A 19,822-nucleotide genomic window follows, 5' to 3' on the forward strand; every position below is an offset into this window, starting at 1 on the left:
AATGCTTGCTTATGTGTTCAAGCCTCTGCAGTTCTTTGCAGTTTTCAGGTAAGCTCCCATGACACTAGTGTTTCCCCAGACTGCACCATAATAATGTGCTTGGCACCTGTACAGATCATTAACCCAATGTAGATGTGTAAAGCTGTATTGGGGGAAATATAGTATGACCTCTGGCACTTTGTAGGATCATATTTTCACAAAGGTTGAACTTGTTCCAGTTACATTTGGCTATTAGTGGTTGTTGCTTATTTGAATGAATGTCAGGGTCAGCTCTGGTTTAAACCAGCACCGCCAACAAACATTTTATGTGCTTGAAGAATACAAATTCAAATTGTCACAGTTCTCTAATATCAGTTACATAACACTTATTGGTTTTTAAAATTTCAATTCACATAGTATGCCTGTGTGTTGTATACCACAAGACTCATGCTACAAGTATTTTACAATAAACAGAAATAACCAGCGCAGAACATAGCAACATGGGGCCACACCTCTCTCCACAATGACAGTTCATTTTATGCTGCTAGTTAAACTTTATGTTTGATAGTAGTGTCATTTTCAACGGTATACCATATAGTAGTGAACTAGTTACTGTTATACCCCATAATAGTGCCATGGTTCATATTATGTCCAATACTAGTGCCCTAATTCACATTATACCTCACAGTACCCCCAATTCACATTGTGCCACATTAGAAAATCCACTTAAACCCATTACTATGATAACATCCACTTCACACACCACTCAGTAACCCCATTAGGCAGCCTTACCCTACATAGAAGTCTCATAAGAGATTTCTCTGTGGGGCCGCATGGTTGGTGTAATGGTTAGCATTACTGCCTCACAGCACTGAGTTCTTGGGTTTGTTTCCCACTATGGCCCTAACTGTGTGGAGTTTGTATATTCTCCCCGTAGTTGCGTGGGTTTCCTCTGGGTACTCCGGTTTCTTCCCACACTCCAAAATATACTGGTAGGTTAATGTTGACTCCCAACAAAAAAATTAATCCTAGTGTGTATGTGTGTGCAAGTATTAGGGGCTCTAGATTATAAGCTCAGCTGGGGCAGGGACTGATGTGAATGGCCGAATATTCTCTGTAAAGCGCTGTGGTATATGTGTTCGCTATACAAATAAGTTAATAAATAAATTATCTCGCATTAGCTGATGATTGAAGTGCTGTAAGTGCTCCATCCCTATTGGCAGTTTATGAATCTTACAAGGCAGGGAGTATATGGACACATGAGGGTAAACCGGTCAGCTCCTTCCTGTGTGGGATATTTCCTAATGCGTTAAGTACCACTTGACTGGAGATCTTCATTAGGTCTCCATTGACGTAACAGGGAAAACACAAGTGTGAAAGCCAACAGACACAGTTCTTCATACACAGTAAATAAATGATAATATTTAATGCACTGAAAAATATTAAGCTATTTTTCCTGCATGTTGGAGTTTAACCCACATTAGATTGTGAATGGACAAGAATCTGCCATCTGCAACAACCATTAAGGCTGCTCTGTTTTGCAACTAGTTTAAGGGTGGTGGGATCACAGGTGACTTTTCCTCTGGTAATGTGTGACACAAAATATTTACGTCTAAAGATTACCTTTCCCCTCCTCACACGTTTGAATGTGTGCTCCAGGAGCGGAGCCACGTATTGTCTAGTCAGCTGTTTCTGCTTGTGGCTTTAGAAATATTTGTTCTGTCCAAAGTGATGGAAGCCTATGTGCAATGGGGACAGGGGCATCAGAGGTTGGTGTCCCTGTAGCAATGGTTCATCCTGCACACACTGTGGCTACGCTTCTGGAAATAACATTCCCCAATATTGAACAGGAAAGAGACTAGACTGCTAACCCTAAACTCAATTTAACCATCATGAAGATCAAACACTCAGAAGCCAGTTTCTCCCTTATCTTCTTATCCCCTTATCTATAAAGTGATGCAAACTGAGGTTTGACTTAAAGAAAATTCTATGCACATTCTTCATTGAAGGTCAAATTACATCTTCGCATTTACTAGCTAATTGTCTCATGGAAACTTGCTCTTCCAGATATCATGTAGTGTTCAATCACTGAGCAAAAGGTTAACACTAAACATCAGTACAGACTCACTTTAGCTCTTCCTTTACATATATAATTGAACACTCGAGGCAGTAAATATCTTTCACATGAGTGGGAAGGGTGAGGTTGGAAACAAGGTTTCACCAGTCAAAACTATTTTTTAAAACAGAATAGAAAGATAATAAAGGTTATTTGTATAACAATAACCAGAACACACATTAGTGGGCATGCACTAACTTTCTCTGTAACATAACTTTCACAAGCGTTCATCTGAATTTGCTCACAACGTTCAGGCTGGTTATATTACGTAACAGTGGTAATTATGGTTAAATTCCACACTAGTATACTTTTTTTTTATTAAAATGTAACTTAAATGTTCAATGACTAGTTTGATGTATATAGCCACATACATGTAGGTAGTTTGCTTTTAAATAAAGGAGTTATGAAAATCTTATAGTAGGTAGGCAATGTCAAATGGTATCAGTATCTGCAAATTCAGATCCATTTGTACAAATCTTTATGTTAAAAATAATTTTCTGTTAATAATCTAGCATGATGACTTAAAAAACTGTTCGCTCACACACCCTCGGTTAAGAACCACTGACATACAGTAGATACTATTTGGTAAGGTACAGTCAGGTCCATAAATATTGGGACATTGACAGAATTTTCAGATTTTGGCCTCTATTCACCACCACAATGGTTTTGAAATGAAACAAACAAGATGTGCTTTAACTGCAGACTTTCAGATTTAATTTGAGGGTAATTACATCCAAATCGGGTGAACGGTGTAGGAATTACAACAGTTTCAATATGTGCCTCCCACTTTTTAAGGGGCCAAAAGTAATGGGACTATCAACTCAAAAGCTATTTCATGGACAGGTGTGGGCTATTCCATCGTTATTTCATTATCAATTAAGCAGGTAAAAGGTCTGGAGTTGATTCTAGGTGTGACATTTGCATTTGGAATCAGTTGCTGTCAACTCTCAATATGAGATCCAAAGAGCTGTCACTATCAGTGAAGCAAGCCATCATTAGGCTGAAAAATCAAAACAAACCCATCAGAGAGATAGCAAAAATATTAGGTGTGGCCAAATCAACTGTTTGGAACATTCTTAAAAAGAAAGAACGCACCGGAGAGCTCAGCAACACCAAAAGACCCGGAAAGACCACGGAAAACAACTGTGGTGGATGACAAAATAATTATTTCCCTGGTGAAGAAAAACCCCTTCACAACAGTTGGCCAAATCAAGAACACTCTCCAGGAGGTAGATGTATATGTGTCAAAGTCAACAATCAAGAGAAGACTTCACAAGAGTGAATATAGAGGGTTCACCACAAGATGTAAACCATTGGTGAACCACAAAAACAGGAAGACCAGATTAGAGTTTGCAAAACAACATCTAAAAAAGCCATTACAGTTCTGGAACAACATCCTATTGACAGATGAGACAAAGATCAACTTGTACCAGAGTGATGGGAAGAGAAGAGAAGGAAAGTAACTGCTCATGATCCAAAACATACCACCTCATCAGTGAAGCATGGTGGTGGTAGTGTCATGGCGTGGGCATGTATGGCTGCCAATGGAACTGGTTCCCTTGTATTTATTGATGATGTTACTGCTGACAAAAGCAGCAGAATGAATTCTGAATTGTTTCGGGCAATATTATATGCTCATATTCAGTCAAATGCTTCAGAACTCATTGGAAGGCGCTTCACAGTGCAGATGGACAATGACCTGAAGCGTACTGCAAAAGCAACCAAAGAGTTTTTTAAGGCTACAAAGTGGAATGTTATGCAATGGCCAAGTCAATCCCCTGACCTGAATCCGATTGAGCATGCATTTCACTTGATGAAGACAAAACTGAAGGGAAAATGCCCCAAGAACAAGCAGGAACTGAAGACATTTGCAGTAGAGGCCTGGCAGAGCATCACCAGGGATGAAACCCAGCGTCTGGTGAGGTCTATGCGTTCCAGACTTCAGGCTGTAATTGCCTGCAAAGGATTTGCAACAAAGTATTAAAAAGTGAAAGTTAGATTTAGGATTGTTTAGTTTGTCCCATTACTTTTGACCTCTTAAAAAGTGGGAGGCACATATAGAAACCGTTGTAATTCCTACACCATTCACCTGATTTGGATGTAATTACCCTCAAATTAAATCTGAAAGTCTGCAGTTAAATCACATCTTGTTTGTTTCATTTCAAAGCCATTGTGGTGGTGAATAGAGGACAAAATATGAAAATTCTGTCAATGGGGGTCATTCAGACCCGCTCGCAAGCAAAGGACGCTAGCAAGCGGGTTGATGTTCCCCCACTGTGCATGCGCACGACGGAGGGAGCTCCGGCGTGCACATGCGCGATACCCGGAGAGCGACGGGCTCTCCATCGCTCCGGGTCTCGCACCAAAGGGGGCGTGCTGTCGATGTTGATTGACAGCACGCCCCCTTTGGTGGGTGTGACGGGGGCGTGCCTGCCAGACGGAGGCGTTCCCATGGGAACGCCTACCGTCTGAAGCCGGCCCCACTGACATCACTAGTGATGTCAGTGGGAGTGATTTTGGCTCTGATAGACTCCTGGTGTCATCCTCCTCTACCAGTTCTGCTTCTGGGAGCACAGTGTATGTACTCAGTACGTCATCCGAGTACAATCTCCTAGTGTCATCCTCCTGGCCAGTTCTGCATCTGAAGTCATAGTGTGTGTACTTAGTCCATCATACAATCTTCTAGTGCCATTGTCCTGTGCCAGCCCTGTGTCTGGATCAACAGGGTGTGTACTAGTACATCACCCAAGTGCAAAACTTCTAGTATCATTCTCCTGTGCTTTCCTTGTGAAAGTGTTCTTCCATTTCTCACTTGTGCCGGATACCTGAGCTTCCTGCTTGCTTATATCCAAATCCCGCTTGGAGGGGGTCACTGGTGAACACCTCCCAGTAAGTTATACTCTGCGCCTTTGGTCAGGTCTAGCTAACATCTGGTACTTGTGGATGAGAAAGACATAAATCCAGGCCCCTCGCCTCAGACTCTTTTCTCAACCTGGGTCCACGTCTTCCAATACTTCTACAGAGGACTACCATAGCCCAAACGTGACACATCTATGATCTGGAGAAGAGATTCACTATTTGAGCGTGGAGAGTTTGTCAGAAGATATTATGCAATGTTTGCACCATCGCACAGAGATGTTGGGCAGTATATGGGAGCAGGCTCACTGAAGCCCACTTGTGTGTGTCCCATCCTATGTGAACCAACCACCTTAAACCTGATCACCTGAGTGATATCTGCAGAGCACCTGTCGTTAAAGCACAGTGAGGGCAGCCATTTTGTGCCACATCCTGATTCAGTTCATATATGCTGTATTTTTTTTATACATCTTATAGAAATGCGGTGGCCTTGTTTATGCAGTTGCACACTGTAAACAGACATTTACTTTGTGCTCAGGGTTGTTAGGGATAATGGGTCCAAGACTTGCTGTTTACATCAGAGGAAAGCAGCCTGTAGCTCTCCGGCTGAACTACAACTCCCAGCATCCGTGCTGTTTGCCGGGCCTGCTGGAAGTTGTTTGTCAAAATGGGTGGAGGTACTCAGGTTAACTCAGCCTGCTTTACACACTGTATGTGCCATGTAAATATGTATGTATGTTACCAATATACACAACAAATTTTTGTATTAAACATATGTGATGTGCGCTTTATTGCACATATCCTGGCAGGAAGATGCTCTGTGTTGCTGCTCATATTTCTGGTCTCTCGCATGACACCCACCATCTATATTATCCAGTTATTCTGCTTAGAGTCACCTACAAAGGAGGCAGGTGTTTATTGAGCTGAACCGTTATAACAGCCTATCAATTCACCAGGGTCCTAGGGCAACCGGTTGGGAAGCAATTAAAAAACTGGGTAAATTTGAAAATCTACCATGTTTTGCCCACCCAATCAACTTGGTGGTTCAGAATTTATTTTTTTAAATGAAAGGGGCATGCAGGAGATGCTGTCTTTGGCCATAACAATTTCTGGACATTTTTTGGATTCATTAAACGCATTTAAAAGATTTCATGCTGCTGTGGCAGCGCGACTTCCAACATGGCACATAGGAAACAAGAGTGGCACTGAGTGGCAGACAGGATGGCAGTTTAATAAACTATAAAAATGTTTGTCATCTACGCAAAAAGACAGTCAGCAATGTTCCAAACAGTGCATAATGCAAAGAAAAGAGGTGCAAGATGGAATTGTCCTTGGCCCCTCCCACCAACCCTTATGTTGTATACAGGGCCACAACTAGGGGGGGGCTGGAGGTACATGTCCCCCGGGTGCACCACTGCACCCGTTGCCAGTGTCCTCCAGCCCGGCACCGCAGGGGAGCTCCAAGCCGGGCACCGCTGAGATTTTATTACCAACGGGCGCCCAGCTCCTTCCCTGCAGTGCTACGGTAGCCGGAGCCTGGACTTCTCTCCTGAACTCTAGCTTCTGGCTCTCCCCGCAGGCACTATGGGAGCAGCAGGCATAGCGCTCAAGGATTCTTTTGAGGAATCCTGGATAGGGGAGGACTCAGTTAGCCTTATCACTTCCGATCATGGTTGAGGACATTGTTGATGAAGGGAAGGTGCTGGTGGTGGAGATGGCAGGTGCTTGGATCTAGCAGAGAGAAGGAAGCTAGCTCATGCTGTACTGCTTTACTTTTTTAGCCAGTTTCTGGTTTTCCAAAAAACTTTTCATGCATGCTCTGCAACTGATGCAACAGGAAGGAGGTTCCTAAATGGGTAAGGTCTGCACCTCTACTTACTGTGGCTTTGCAAATGCTACAGATGGTTTGACAATTGTTGTCCAGATATGGGTAGAAACAATTCCAAACATAAGAGGTGGATTTTTTTGCCTTATGCCCAGGCATGACAGTGGCCTTTTTCCAATCATGGGAAATAACTGCTTCACTTACACAAAGAACATCGAAATCATCAACATTCTCATCATGAATATCCTCACTAGTGTCTGCATCAGCTACACAAATATCCCCCTCATCCTGTTGCACTTCTGCCGTAGCGTCCTCAATGTTTAGGTCAGCAACTTCTTGACTTGTGTTGCTCATCCCCACATTGGCAGAGGGTGCATAAATGGAGAAATGAAGCTTCTCTATGAGGTCATAAAGGTCAGGCTTACACATAGCACTCGCGGACACACTAAAAGCTCATACACACTAGATGATGTGCTGTATGAACAATATTGGTGAAAGATTTCCCTTGAACTTTCTGTAGTGCAGAACAAACTATATTGGGTGTACACACTGAAAGATATCTATGATATATATCTTTCAGTGAAGTCATCCTGCCACATCTCTGAAAAGGCAATTCTTGACGATATCGTCAGATTGGCCTGCATGTACGGACAACAAAAGACATTGTTAACAACCCGCGGGGACGCGTATCGTTGGTCGTTTACTGCATACACACTGAACGATATGAGCGATATATCTTTGAACGATATCGTTATCATCCATATTGTTCATAAAACTTGTCTAGTATGTATACGGCTTTAGACTCACCTCAGGGATTTGTGATATTTCTGTTTCTGAACACAGTTTGTTCTACTGCTTTAGTGGTTTTCATCTTTTTGACACCTCTTCAAAATCGAAATGAAAAGGTCTTGCATCCTCGTGAGAAGCAGAAGAAGATGCCTCACTGACAGTTGCAGAACCACCACTAATAAATACAGGCCAAGGCCTCAGCCTTTCCTTGCCACTGCGTGTGGTGAATGGCATGTTGCCAATTTTATGTTTTTCTGCACTAAACTTTCCCTGTGTTAGAGGTGTTTTTTCCTTTACCACTGTAAAATATTATTTACTATATGTCCTGACTGAAAGCCTCTATAACCTTGAGCATCGGCTTTAGTAGATGATATTGAAGCAGTATCGTCACAATGACTGGTGGTGGGAGCAGCTGCAGTGCTAGATTGCTGCTCCTGCTGTTCTTTTGATTGATTGTCATATTCCATATGGATGCTTGAATTTTTTTTCACAAAAAAAACCCTGTGCCAACTGACTGTGACACACTGTGTGGTAGCCCTTGATCTACTGACCGTTACTGACTGTTATATCTCACATGGACAGTATCACGGATTAAATTTTATCACAAACAAAATATATTTTTTATAAAATAAAAAAACATGGCCACAGACTGCGACACACTTCGTGGTGACCCTTGATATACTGACCGCTACTGACTGTTATATGTCACACAGACAATATCGCGGCCTGAATTTTATCACAAACAAAATCATTTTTATTTTATTTATTTTTCACAAAAAAAAACCTGCCCATTGACTGCGACACACTGTGCAGTGGCCCTTGATGTACTGACCAATACTGACTGATATATGTCACAAGGACAGTATCACAAACAAAATAAACAACATTTTTTTTTTCACAAAAAAAAAAACATACCCATCGACTGCGACACCCTTGACCTACTGACCATTACTGACTGATATATGGTATTAAGGTCTGACGTTACAGCATCAAATAAAAAAAATTAATTGAGCCACAAATACAACTATATTAAAATTATGTTCCTGTAGTATAAAAAAAACAAACAATGAATTGCTAACTGCCTATCCACAAAACTAGCTTAGTAAGTATTTATTAACAGTTTATTTATTAACAGTTTCTTATATAGCGCAGCATATTCCGTTGCGCTTTACAACTGTAAACATTAATAGAACAAAACTGGGTAATAACAGACAGATATATAGGTAGGAAGGCCCTGCTCGCAAGCTTACAATCTATAGGGAAATAGGCATTAATACACAAGGATAGGTGCTATATATTGCATTTTGGTCCAGCCAGAATGCACAGTTGCATGACCCATATACAACGGAATGTCGGCCAAATGTCATGAGGATATGAGAGAAAGACGATGTGTGAGGTTGTGTGTGGACTGTGAAAGGGGATGTAATTACATATGGAGGCTATGAAGGTTATGTGGGTGGTTCTGGGATCTGATAAGCTTGCCTGAAGAGGTGAGTTTTCAGGGATCGCTTGAAGGATTGGAGACTAGAGGAAAGTCGTATTGTGCATGGTAAGGCATTCCATAGAGTGGGTGCAGCCGAAGAAAGTCCTGTAACCGTGAATGGGAGCAAGTAATGCGTGGGGATGAGAGACGCAGATCTTGTGCTGAGCGGTGAGGTCGGGTAGGGAGATATTTAGAAATGAGTGAAGAGATGTATGTTGGTGTGGTTTGGTTAATAGCCTTATGTGTAAGTAAGAGTATTTTGTATTGAATACGGTAGAAACCGGCAACCAATGGAGGGACTGACAGAGCGGGGCAGCAGACGATGAACGTTTGGTAAGGAAGATAAGCCTTGCAGCTGCATTCATAATTGACTGTAATGGAGATAGCCTGTTTTTGGGAAGACCAGTAAGGAGGCTATTGCAATAGTCAATACAGGAAATATTAAGTGCATGGATTAGAGTTTTTGCAGTGCCTTGTGTGAGATATGGTCGAATTTTGAATATGTATTTTAGATGTATGTAACATGATTTTGAGACAGATTGAGGACCTCATTCAGAGTCGGTCGTTGCGGCCGTACGCCACCGATGTTCGCTAAACTGCGCATGCGTAAAGTTTGCAATGCGCGTGCGCAAACTAGCTGCTACGATCTGAAATTTCTCTCTCCTTGAACACAGCCAGGTCAGTAGTTTGAGTGACAGAATGAGGCGTTTGTGGGTGGTAACAGGGGAAGGTGCTTGCAAACGGGGGTGTGGAGATCCGAACGCAGGCGTGCCTAATTATGCGAACGGCGTTTTATGGGAGCGCATAATTAACAAAGTAGTGTCATGGCACACGTGACATGGGTGGTTTGTACACTGTCCTGATCATAGTGCTTAAGAGAGGGTATGGTCAACTAGTGTTCCCTCTAGCTCCGGCGGGAGGCAGGGTGCTGGAGCTAGAGAGGGCATGCCCGTGTGCGCGCCGAAGGCGCGCCCACGACCGAGAAGGGGGCGTGGTCATCGGAAAAGGGGGCATGTCTATAAGACGCGTCCCCTTTTCGTCACTCTTGGGGGCGTGCCCGGCACTTACGGACACGCCGGGCAGCCCCCAAGCCCTGCAGACAGGGAGAATAGATGCCGGGCGCATGCGCCCAGCGTCTATTCTCCGGCGGTGACAGGGTCACCGCATGTTTCTCCACCCGCGGGACACAGAAGGAGGGCAGGGAACGCTAGTCAACCTTAAGCTCTACGACCAGTTCCGATGGTTCCCGATGGTCTCGATTAATCCTTATATGCCCGGAGAAGACGTGTAATGCGTACGAGAAGGGGGCATTTTTTTTGTCTTACAGCTGCATCCTCCCCTTGGTCGGCCAGCTAACGATCCGATCTTAGGGACGCAACTTGCGAGTCCATCATTTGCATATCCGGCCCCTTTTCCCTTACGACCATGCGGCCGCAACGACCGACTCTGAATGAGGTCCTGAATGTGGGGAACAAAGGACAGTTCAGAGTCAAGGATGACACCAAAGCAGCGAGCTTGTGGGGCAGGGTGGATTGACGAGTTATCAACAGCGATAGAGAGATCAGGTTGTTAACTAATTACCTAGGAGACTATCAATGACACTGTATGCGGCACTACCCATCATGGACAGTGTCACTAAACTTGACTGTCACTATCACTGTCACTATTAGACTGTCACTAGACTAGCTAAGCTAAGCTAACTAGCCTACCTTCCTTCCCCTCCCGCGGTCCTGTGACAAATGACGGAATCACCGTCGGAGGGACATATCGGATCCAAAACTCGCGAGATCCGATGCCATGAAGATGACGTCGTGCCTCATTTTCAGATCCGAAAATGGCGCGGATATCCGAGGAGTGGCTTGGATCTCCTTGGATTACGCAAGTTCGGGTGGGTTTGGTTTTCAGATATACAGTATGTGCCTACTGGAAAAGGGGACCAATTGGCGCCAGGGAGAAAGTGTAGTGTGAGTGAATGTGTAATAAAATAAAACATTCTGTGTGTGTGTGTGTGTGTGTGTGTACTGTCACTATTTTAATATTTTCTTTATAGGGGAACTATATGTTCCAGCGGGCTCTTAATACTCTGGCTTGCTGACACTTGTGGTTATTCAAGTGCCAGCAAGCTGGGCAGGCTTGCTGGTATCAGTAGTAAAGAACAATATTAGTATAAATCTAATTTTTACACACATTAAGCCCGCACCCACTGCCCATGGTGTGGGAGATAGCCCCTGGGTTCAGCCCAGGCTTGGGGTATACTTGGGAGGGGGGATCCCTTAATTGGGGGGGTCCCCACTTCTCAAAGAATCTCCGGCCTGGGCTGACTAATTGGGGGCTGTTTAATACTTTGTCCAGGGACCCGGTCAAGAGGGCCCCAGCTGTGGCATTACCCCCCCTCTCCCATGCTAATTGAGCCTGGTACTGGTTTATGGAAATACAGGGGACCCCTGCGCAATTTTTTCACCAAAATTTCCAGAACTGGGAATGGCTCAAAGAGCCCAGATCTGTGCATGCTTCTGCTAAACATGCTGCTGGTGAGGTGGTGTGTTTGAAACTTCAGTTTTGGATCGAGTCTGCTTAATTTACACCCGTGTTTGCAATCATGATTCCTGGTAAATACCTGTGTTGTATTCTTGCTAATGGAAAGTACTTGCGAGTTTGACCAATGGTGTATTTATTTCTATTTGTATTTTCACCTGTGTTTTACAGAGAGAATCATGATTTTACACCAGTGTTTGCCTTTAGTAAATCCGCTTGAAAATCAGGGGAAACTGTCACTGGAATGCAATCTCGGCCAGACACGATTCTTAGTCAATTTAGCCTTTAGAAGCTGATTGGTTAGTACTTTATCTCTCTCCAAGGTTTGATACATCTCCCCCGAAGTGGAGCGAGATAAATTACCATCCAATCAGCTTCTGTCATTTTTCTAACACAGCCTGTAAATTGATAGGAGTTGAATGGTTGGTACTTTATCTCCCTAAACTGTATCTTTCTCCTTTACTTGATAAATCTCCCCCAATGTCACTAATAGCACAAAGTACTGAAACTCACAGTCATACACAAAGTAATCACTAGTACACCTGACGTACTAAGTAAAATACAGGATGTAATACTGAATAAACATACGTGGCTTATAACATGCGATATAGAGAGTCTATATACAAGTATTAATCATGGATATGGCCTAGGAGCAGTTGATTATTTCTTGAGTATGGGCCAAAAGACGGACTTCAGTAAATTTCTGATATCTCTCTTAAAATTTGTCCTCACCAGAAACTACTTCGTATGCAACAACAGTTTCTACCTCCAGGTACGAGGGACTGCGATGGGGACCACGTGTGCCCCCACGTACGCAAACCTCTACCTGGGATGGTGGGAGAGAGAGATGGTTTTTGGTGAGGAGAATGATTTCTATACCAACCAGATAATACTCTGGCTGAGATATATTGACGATCTCTTGATTTTGTGGGAAGGTGATATACAAGTATTCCAGGAATTCTTGACAAAATTGAATAACAACAACTTAAATCTCAAACTAACATATGAAGCAAGCAGAGAGAGCATCAATTTTCTGGATATCACTTTAAAAATGGAGGAAGATGGGCATCTGTCCTCAGATCTATATCGTAAAAAAACATCCACAAACAGTATACTGCATAAGGGGAGTTCACATTTCCCGTCGGTATTAAAGGGCTTACCTAAAGGGGAATTTCTCCGAATGAAGAGAAATTGCTCCGAAGAATGCACTTTTTTGAAAAGGTCAGAAGAACTAACAAGAAGACTAAAAAGTCGAGGATATAGCAACAGAATGATTAAACGAGGGTATAAAGAAACTCATCAATACACAAGAGAACAACTGCTGACACCTAAAAAGAAAAAAGAACAAGATGAGACTGTCAGATTCATAGGGACCTTCTGTAGAGAATGGCGATTTATTCAGAATGTTCTACAGAAACATCTCGGTATACTGAAAATGGATAATGATTTGGCCACAATTGTTGGAGAGAGAATATCAGTGAGCTGGAGAAGATCAAAGAATTTGAAGGATATTCTAACTAGAAGCCACTTGGAAGCACCGGCCAAACAAATTTATTTCAAGAAAGGATCCCGCAAATGCGGAACATGTAAAGCCTGTCTAACTATGATACCAATGGAATCATATGTTGACAGGTTTAACAAGAAATGGTATATTAAGGATTACATTACTTGTAATACAACAGCTGTAATCTATAATCTGCAGTGCCCATGTCACAAAAGCTATATCGGAAAGACCAAAAGACCTTTCAAAAAGAGGATATTTGAACATCTAAACAGTATCAAGAATGCAGAAAGAGACCGTGGAATGTTTAAACCTTTGACCCCAATAGCGAAACACTTCCTAAAATATCATGGGGGGAACCCCAGTGGATTAAGAGCATACGGAATGAAGAAAATCAATTTGAACATTAGAGGAGGGGATGTGGATAGGGAATTATTGAAACAAGAAACTCGTCTGATTTTTCTTATGAATACACTAAATCCTATGGGTTTGAATGAAGAGAATAGCTACATACCTTTCCTGGGGGAGTAAAATATAAAAAGGATACTTGAATGTCATTAGAATATGAGGCAGTAGTAAGAACTATGATGGAATCAATTAATTGATAAAAACTGGTTCATGGAATTAGAATCTGCAATAATGAGATCAATGGGACTACATTTCTAGATTTAAGAGTATATCTACATCACCAGATATATGAGGAACTTAAGATTTATGATTTATGATTTTCCTCTCTTACGAACATTAGGCACTTTTTGGCTAATTATTAATTTAGGGTCTTGTTATCAATATCCTTTCACTTTTTTATTTATTTATTCCTTATTTATTGATTTGGTCTTACACATTTTCACACTTTTAAGTTTTAGAGATGAGTACATTTAAGATAGGTATTTTTCTAACAAACTTTTGACACTTTAATGGGTAATATGCAGCAGGAATATATATATATATTTGTGCATGCCTATATTTATAGAGGTACGTACTTATGTGTAATATACACTTACATGTGGTATGGGCCGAACACGTATATATATGGACACTAATAATTCACACACGTTGATGTGGATGGATATATTAATTAAAATCACAAATGGAGATTAATAATCACCTTACTAAATACGATTGAACCTTTATATTGATCTATATGGGTGTGTAGAAAATTCAAATTATAAATGATATATTATATTAAATAATGGGATGGGAATTATATTATTTTATTATGAGTTATCTATTTTATTGAGATATCAAATCGAAATGTTATGAACTAATTTACAGGATAAAGTATCATTACATGAAGTAGGAAAGAAGCTAAAAAACTCCCTGATCTTATTATTAAAAATAATAAAAAATTATTTCATTACCATAGGAATAGATGTATTATAGATTCTCCTATGAGAATGATGAAATCCATGTATCTGCAATCACCTTACCAACCTGAATAGACCCTATACTGAGATAGACTCCATGTACTTAATATTTCCACTTTTATTTGATAATGGAGATTTCCATAGCAGATAAATAGGTTTGGAGACATTCAGTGTCATCATAATACATATAGAAATAACTTCTTTATAACACAATTATATGAGTAAATGTAAGAACTGAACAATCAGGATTTGATTAATCTGGTCTGAAATACGTGAACAAGACTCATTAATATTCACTGAAATGGAGTGAGTCTGTCAATCTAATAGAAGAGGGGAGGTATTAGGAAACATGGAGCTACTGGATTGGAGAAGCACAGTCTAAGGAGCTTTGGATTGGATATGTGAAACTTGGAAGGGTATTTAAGACACTTCCGGTAAGCAGCTCGGCTTACCTTGATAAAGCTACCTAGCGAAACGCCGCGTCGGTCAGCGGCGCTCCTTATACCACTATGTCTAATTAAGATACCATGTTAGTAAATGCTGCAAGATAAATAATGTATGTTTAACTGAAATATGTATGTACAAACGGCAGCGCTACCTGCATGAGACTGTCTGTTAGCTAAGGGCTGTACACACTATTGAATAGCAAGTGGGCATGACTGTGGAATCTGTTGAAATCAGAGGCATGAAAAAATGAAAAACATGCCTATATAATGGAATACTCTGATTACTGAGGACACATTGGTTTGGTGCGGTGCTGAGTCACAGAGGGAACCCCCGGACATACCAGAGAGATATGTGAACACAGCACAATAGTGTGAATCACAGACATGCACTATCTGCATAAAGTAATTCCCAGCAACACTTGCATATAGATTGATGAAAATTTGTATGATGAAAATACACTGAATAAAGTTGAATAAATTTATGTGGGTGATATATATATATATCTATTTTGAGAGCCAAGATACTAAATGTGGCTGAATATTGAGGATATAAGCATGGAAGCCTATCACTATAAGAATGGAAGATAGTGAGAAGAATCACATCACCAATGTGCAGAGATAATTAAGTGTTAATATCAGAAGTAAAAACACCATATTTGTGTGTAATATTATAATAGTGGATCGCTTCTCGGCCTTTTGGCTAAGATCAAGTGTAGTATCTGTTCTTATCAGTTTCGACTGACTGGACTGTGACTGCACTCGGGCTCCAGAGGACCTGCTGCTGCTTTTTTTCTGGACCTGCACCGGCCGAGGAAGCTGAAAGAGGACTGCTGAGGGGAAGAAGGATTCGACTTGCCGAGGGTTAGACTTGCTGCTCTGCCCTCTGAAGAAGCGACTGCCAAGCTCCGACCAGCGTCCCCCAGACTGCCGACTGCGGCGAGGAAGGACTACAAGTAGCAGAGGGTCAGACTTGTTTGCTCTGCCCTCTGTGAAACCGACCTCCGACCAGCGACGACCAGATCCTGCGACGAGGAAGGACTTCGACCAGCATTGGGCTAGACTTGTTTGCTCTGCCCTCTGCGAAGCCGTCTCCCGACCTCCGACCAGCGGCGAACAGACCCTGCGACCGCGACGAGGAAGGACTTCGACTGGCATTGGGTTAGACTTGTTTGCTCTGCCCTCTGCGAAAGCGACTTCCGACCTCCGACCGCCGCAGACCCTTCTCCAGCCCAACTTCGACCCCGGGCAAGAAGCAGGAGAGATGGCCTCAGCTGCCCCAACCCCGGTGCCAGCCTCAGCCTCCACTCCAGCCACCTCCGCCAGGAAGAAGACGGGAAAGAAGGGACCGAAGCCGGCCGAAGCTCTGCCCGACCAGGTCCCATCCACCTCCAACGCCCCTCCAGCAACAGCCCCCGAGAAGCCCAGCCAGACCCAGCCCAAGGGTACCCCAGCCTTGGAGCCCTGGATGAGGCAGACCGTCGTGATGAAGCTGAAGGAGGTGGAAGGAAAGATGCCGGACATGACGACGGAGACCTTCGGCAAGAAGATGGTCCTTGAGCAGGGGTTCTCGACTGCTGAAACCCTCAGCATACAGAACTACCTCAAGGGGATCTTTTACGTGACCTTTGCCTCCATTGCCATTTGCAAGAGGTATTGGGAAGCGGTGAAAGCGGCGAGGCCTGAATCCCCTTTCTCTCGCTTTGTGGGCAATTGCCCTATTCAAAGAGAGGAGAGGCGGGTGACGGTTTCAATGCGGAACCCACACACGCCTGGCAAGGACATCGCCACCTTCCTGGGCCGTTTCTGCACGGTGATCAAGGAGCCCTCCAAGATCCTGGACAGGAATGGCTTCTGGACAGGCAAGTGGGCTGTCATCGTCAAGCTTCTAAAAGACAACTGGAGCCCCGATGGAGTTGTGCACCTGCCACAGTTCTTCTCCCTGGGCGCATCTGCTGGATTTCTCAGTTATCCGGACCAGCCGCGGATCTGCAAGACCTGCGGTGGGAAGGATCACATTGGGAGAGACTGCAAGGTGGCAGCCTGCAAGAAGTGCAAGGTGGCGGGACACGACACCAAGGATTGCCCCACCCAGAAGACATGCAACCTCTGTGGGGAGGTGAACCATGTCTACAGAGACTGCCCCAATAGGGCAAAATCCTACGTGGCAGCAGTGACTGGACAAGGCCAGCAGAGGCGCCAGGAGGGTAAGAAACCTTCCACCCCCACCCCACCCCCCCGCACCCGTCCTACCCTTCCTACCCCACCCCTTCCCACCCATCCTACCCCACGCCCTCCTCCCACTGTGACAGCAGCTCCCACCCCCACTGCTGGCACAACCCCTCCCCCCTCTCCCTCCCGCTCCCTTCTCCATCCCACTGTCTCTTCCACCCCCCCTGTCTCTCTCCTCTCCGAGGAAGAGTTTCCCCCTCTTGTATCCTCTGCAGGCACTCAACAGTCGAGCAGGAAGCGAAAGGAGTTTGACAGCCCAGCTGCTGACCCCGACCCTTCCAAGAAGTTGGCGGTAGAACAGGTCGAGAACCCTCTTCCACTAGAGGACGAGATGGAGGCGATGGTGGAAAGCCTCGTAGAGGAGGTAGTACCTGACCTGAATGCTGACAACTTAATCGAACAGCTGATCCAGAGCTGTATGCAGCCGCCCCAACAGGGCGACCCAGCAACCGTTCAAGAGGAAGCACCGCCCGACAAGAGTGGTAGCTAAATGTATTTTCCGTGTTCTAACCTTTTTTCTCCCAACTAATGGTGTCTTTTTCCCTTTTTACCATTAATGTGAGGAGTATTAAGGATAAGTTTAGAAGACAGTCTGTGTTTGCATTTTTAGATACTCAGAAATGTGATGTTTACATGTTGCAGGAATGCTCTATTCCTTTTTCCAGGTCTTATAGACATCTGGGCCGGCAGTGGTCTCACGGTCCGTCCTATTGGTCTGGTGGGGGTGAGTGTAAGTCTGCAGGGGTCGCCATTCTTATTAGGGGGAGCCTCTTCACACTAGATTCTGTTCAGGAGCTCGTCTGCGGCAGATTGCTTATCGTAGACGGCTCCTGGGCAGGTGAGCCTATTAGGCTAATCTGTGTGTATGCACCCCCTGGTAAGAATGAGCGTTTGGAGCTTTTCCAGACCCTGCGGCTGCAGCTCGCAACCACTAGGGCAGTAGTGATGGCCAGAGATTTCAACTGCCCCATGGAGGAGGATGGACGCAGCACCTGCAACACTGCTAAGCTTGATTTGACATCTAAACTGCTCATAGAAATGGTAACCGAAGCTTCTCTGCGGGATGCTGTGGGCTCCATGGGGGCTGGCTCCGTGAATTACACGTGGAGCCGCCCCGATGGCTCGGTGCATTCCCGCATTGACTTTGTGTTTTCCTCTAGAGCAGTGAAGCAGAATAGGCATGCTATGGTTCCCTGCTTCTTCTCTGACCACAGAGCCATTCTCTTCCAAGGAGACCTGGGCAATGGTTTTCCTCCTGGCCCAGGCTCCTGGAAGTTGAACTGTGCTCTGCTGGAAAGGGAGGAGGTGCTGGCCGAGCTGAAGGATGCCTACATCACATGGAAGAATGATAAATGTTATTTTGAATGCATGAGTGATTGGTGGGAATATGTTAAGGCTAACATTCGCAGTTTCTTTCAGGTCAAAGGAAGACAACAGGCGTGCGACCGAAAGAGGAACTTCAAGGGACTGCAGAGACAACTGCAGTCCCTGCAGGACCTCCAACGGTGCGGCTGGGACGTGAGAGATGATCTGGAGGAGACCAAAAAGAGCCTGAAAGGGCACTTCGAGGAGGAATCCAGACGCATCGTCTTCCGTTCCAAGGTGGAGAACCTGGAGAAGGGTGAGAAATGTAACTCTTTTTCAGGAAGCTCCACTCTGGCCACACGCCCCTGACTGAGCTGCGAGATGAGACCGGTATTCCCAGGCAGGGGAAGGAGGGCGTCATGAAGGTCATCACGGACTACTATGGCGACCTCTACTCCCCAAAGACGACGGACAGTGCTGTGGCTGATGAGTTCCTGTCAGGTATCACTAACACTATTGATCCTGCAGGTAAAGCAGCCATGGATGCTCCCTTGGTGTTGGAGGAGTTGCACTCTGCCGCTAAATCCTTTAGGCAGGGCAGGACCCCGGGCAGTGATGGTCTCCCAGCAGAGCTCTATGTAGCGCTGTGGGACCTCATTGGCCCGGACCTGCTCGAGCTGTACAAGGAGATGGTGGTGGAGGGCAAAATGCCTCCTTCACTGAGGGAGGGACTGATCACGATCTTGTATAAGCGTAAGGGGGAGAGATGTGAGCTGAAAAATTGGAGGCCCATCTCTCTCCTGAACGTGGACTACAAGATCCTGGCCAAGGTACTTGCCAACAGGCTGAAGGCTGTCATCGGACAGATCATTCACCCGGACCAGACCTGCGGCATTCCTGGCCGCAGGAATGCAGATAGCCTTGCCCTCCTCAGAGACACGGTCCATTACATCAAGGACCGGAACGTGCATGCGGCTCTGGTCAGCCTTGACCAGGAGAAGGCCTTTGACCGTGTCTCACATGAGTTGATGGGTAGGGTCCTGCAGAGGTTTGGGCTTGGTGAAATGTTTTGCACGTATGTTAACCTGATGTACCTTGATATTCACAGCTCGGTGTTGGTGAACGGCTGGAAGACTGACCCCTTTCCTATTCTATCCGGGGTCAGACAAGGCTGCCCTCTTTCACCTCTTCTTTTTGTTTGTGTTATAGAGCTCCTGGCTGTATGCATCAGACGGAAACCAGAGATCAGAGGGGTCATCGCACCGGGTCCAGACCGTAGAGAGGCCAAGTGTTCGCTATACATGGACGACGTCACTGTCTTCTGCGCTGACCAGAGTTCGGTGACAGCACTCGTCCAGACCTGCGAGAGCTTCGGCCGAGCTTCAGGGGCA

At 44.5% G+C, this 19,822-nt stretch overlaps 2 protein-coding genes and 1 pseudogene across 2 annotated transcripts in view; 2 read left to right on the forward strand and 1 right to left on the reverse strand.

The window, feature by feature from the left end:
* IFNLR1 (interferon lambda receptor 1) overlaps positions 1–19,822 on the reverse strand; it is a 93,538-nt gene that overhangs the window by 37,635 nt on the left and 36,081 nt on the right. The gene's annotated exons all lie outside the window — the stretch shown is intronic.
* LOC148542953 (U2 spliceosomal RNA) lies at positions 15,578–15,677 on the forward strand (annotated as a pseudogene).
* LOC148542954 (uncharacterized) lies at positions 16,159–19,050 on the forward strand. The gene is made up of 2 exons (XM_088460159.1): positions 16,159–17,490; positions 18,546–19,050. The coding sequence occupies exons 1-2, from the start codon at positions 16,159–16,161 to the stop codon at positions 18,798–18,800; spliced, it is 1,587 nt and encodes a 528-aa protein (XP_088316285.1). The 3' UTR covers positions 18,801–19,050.

Source organism: Taudactylus pleione, unplaced genomic scaffold, assembly GCF_031769625.1.
Source record: "Taudactylus pleione unplaced genomic scaffold, aTauple2 ptg000007l, whole genome shotgun sequence".
Lineage (NCBI taxonomy): Eukaryota > Metazoa > Chordata > Amphibia > Anura > Myobatrachidae > Taudactylus > Taudactylus pleione.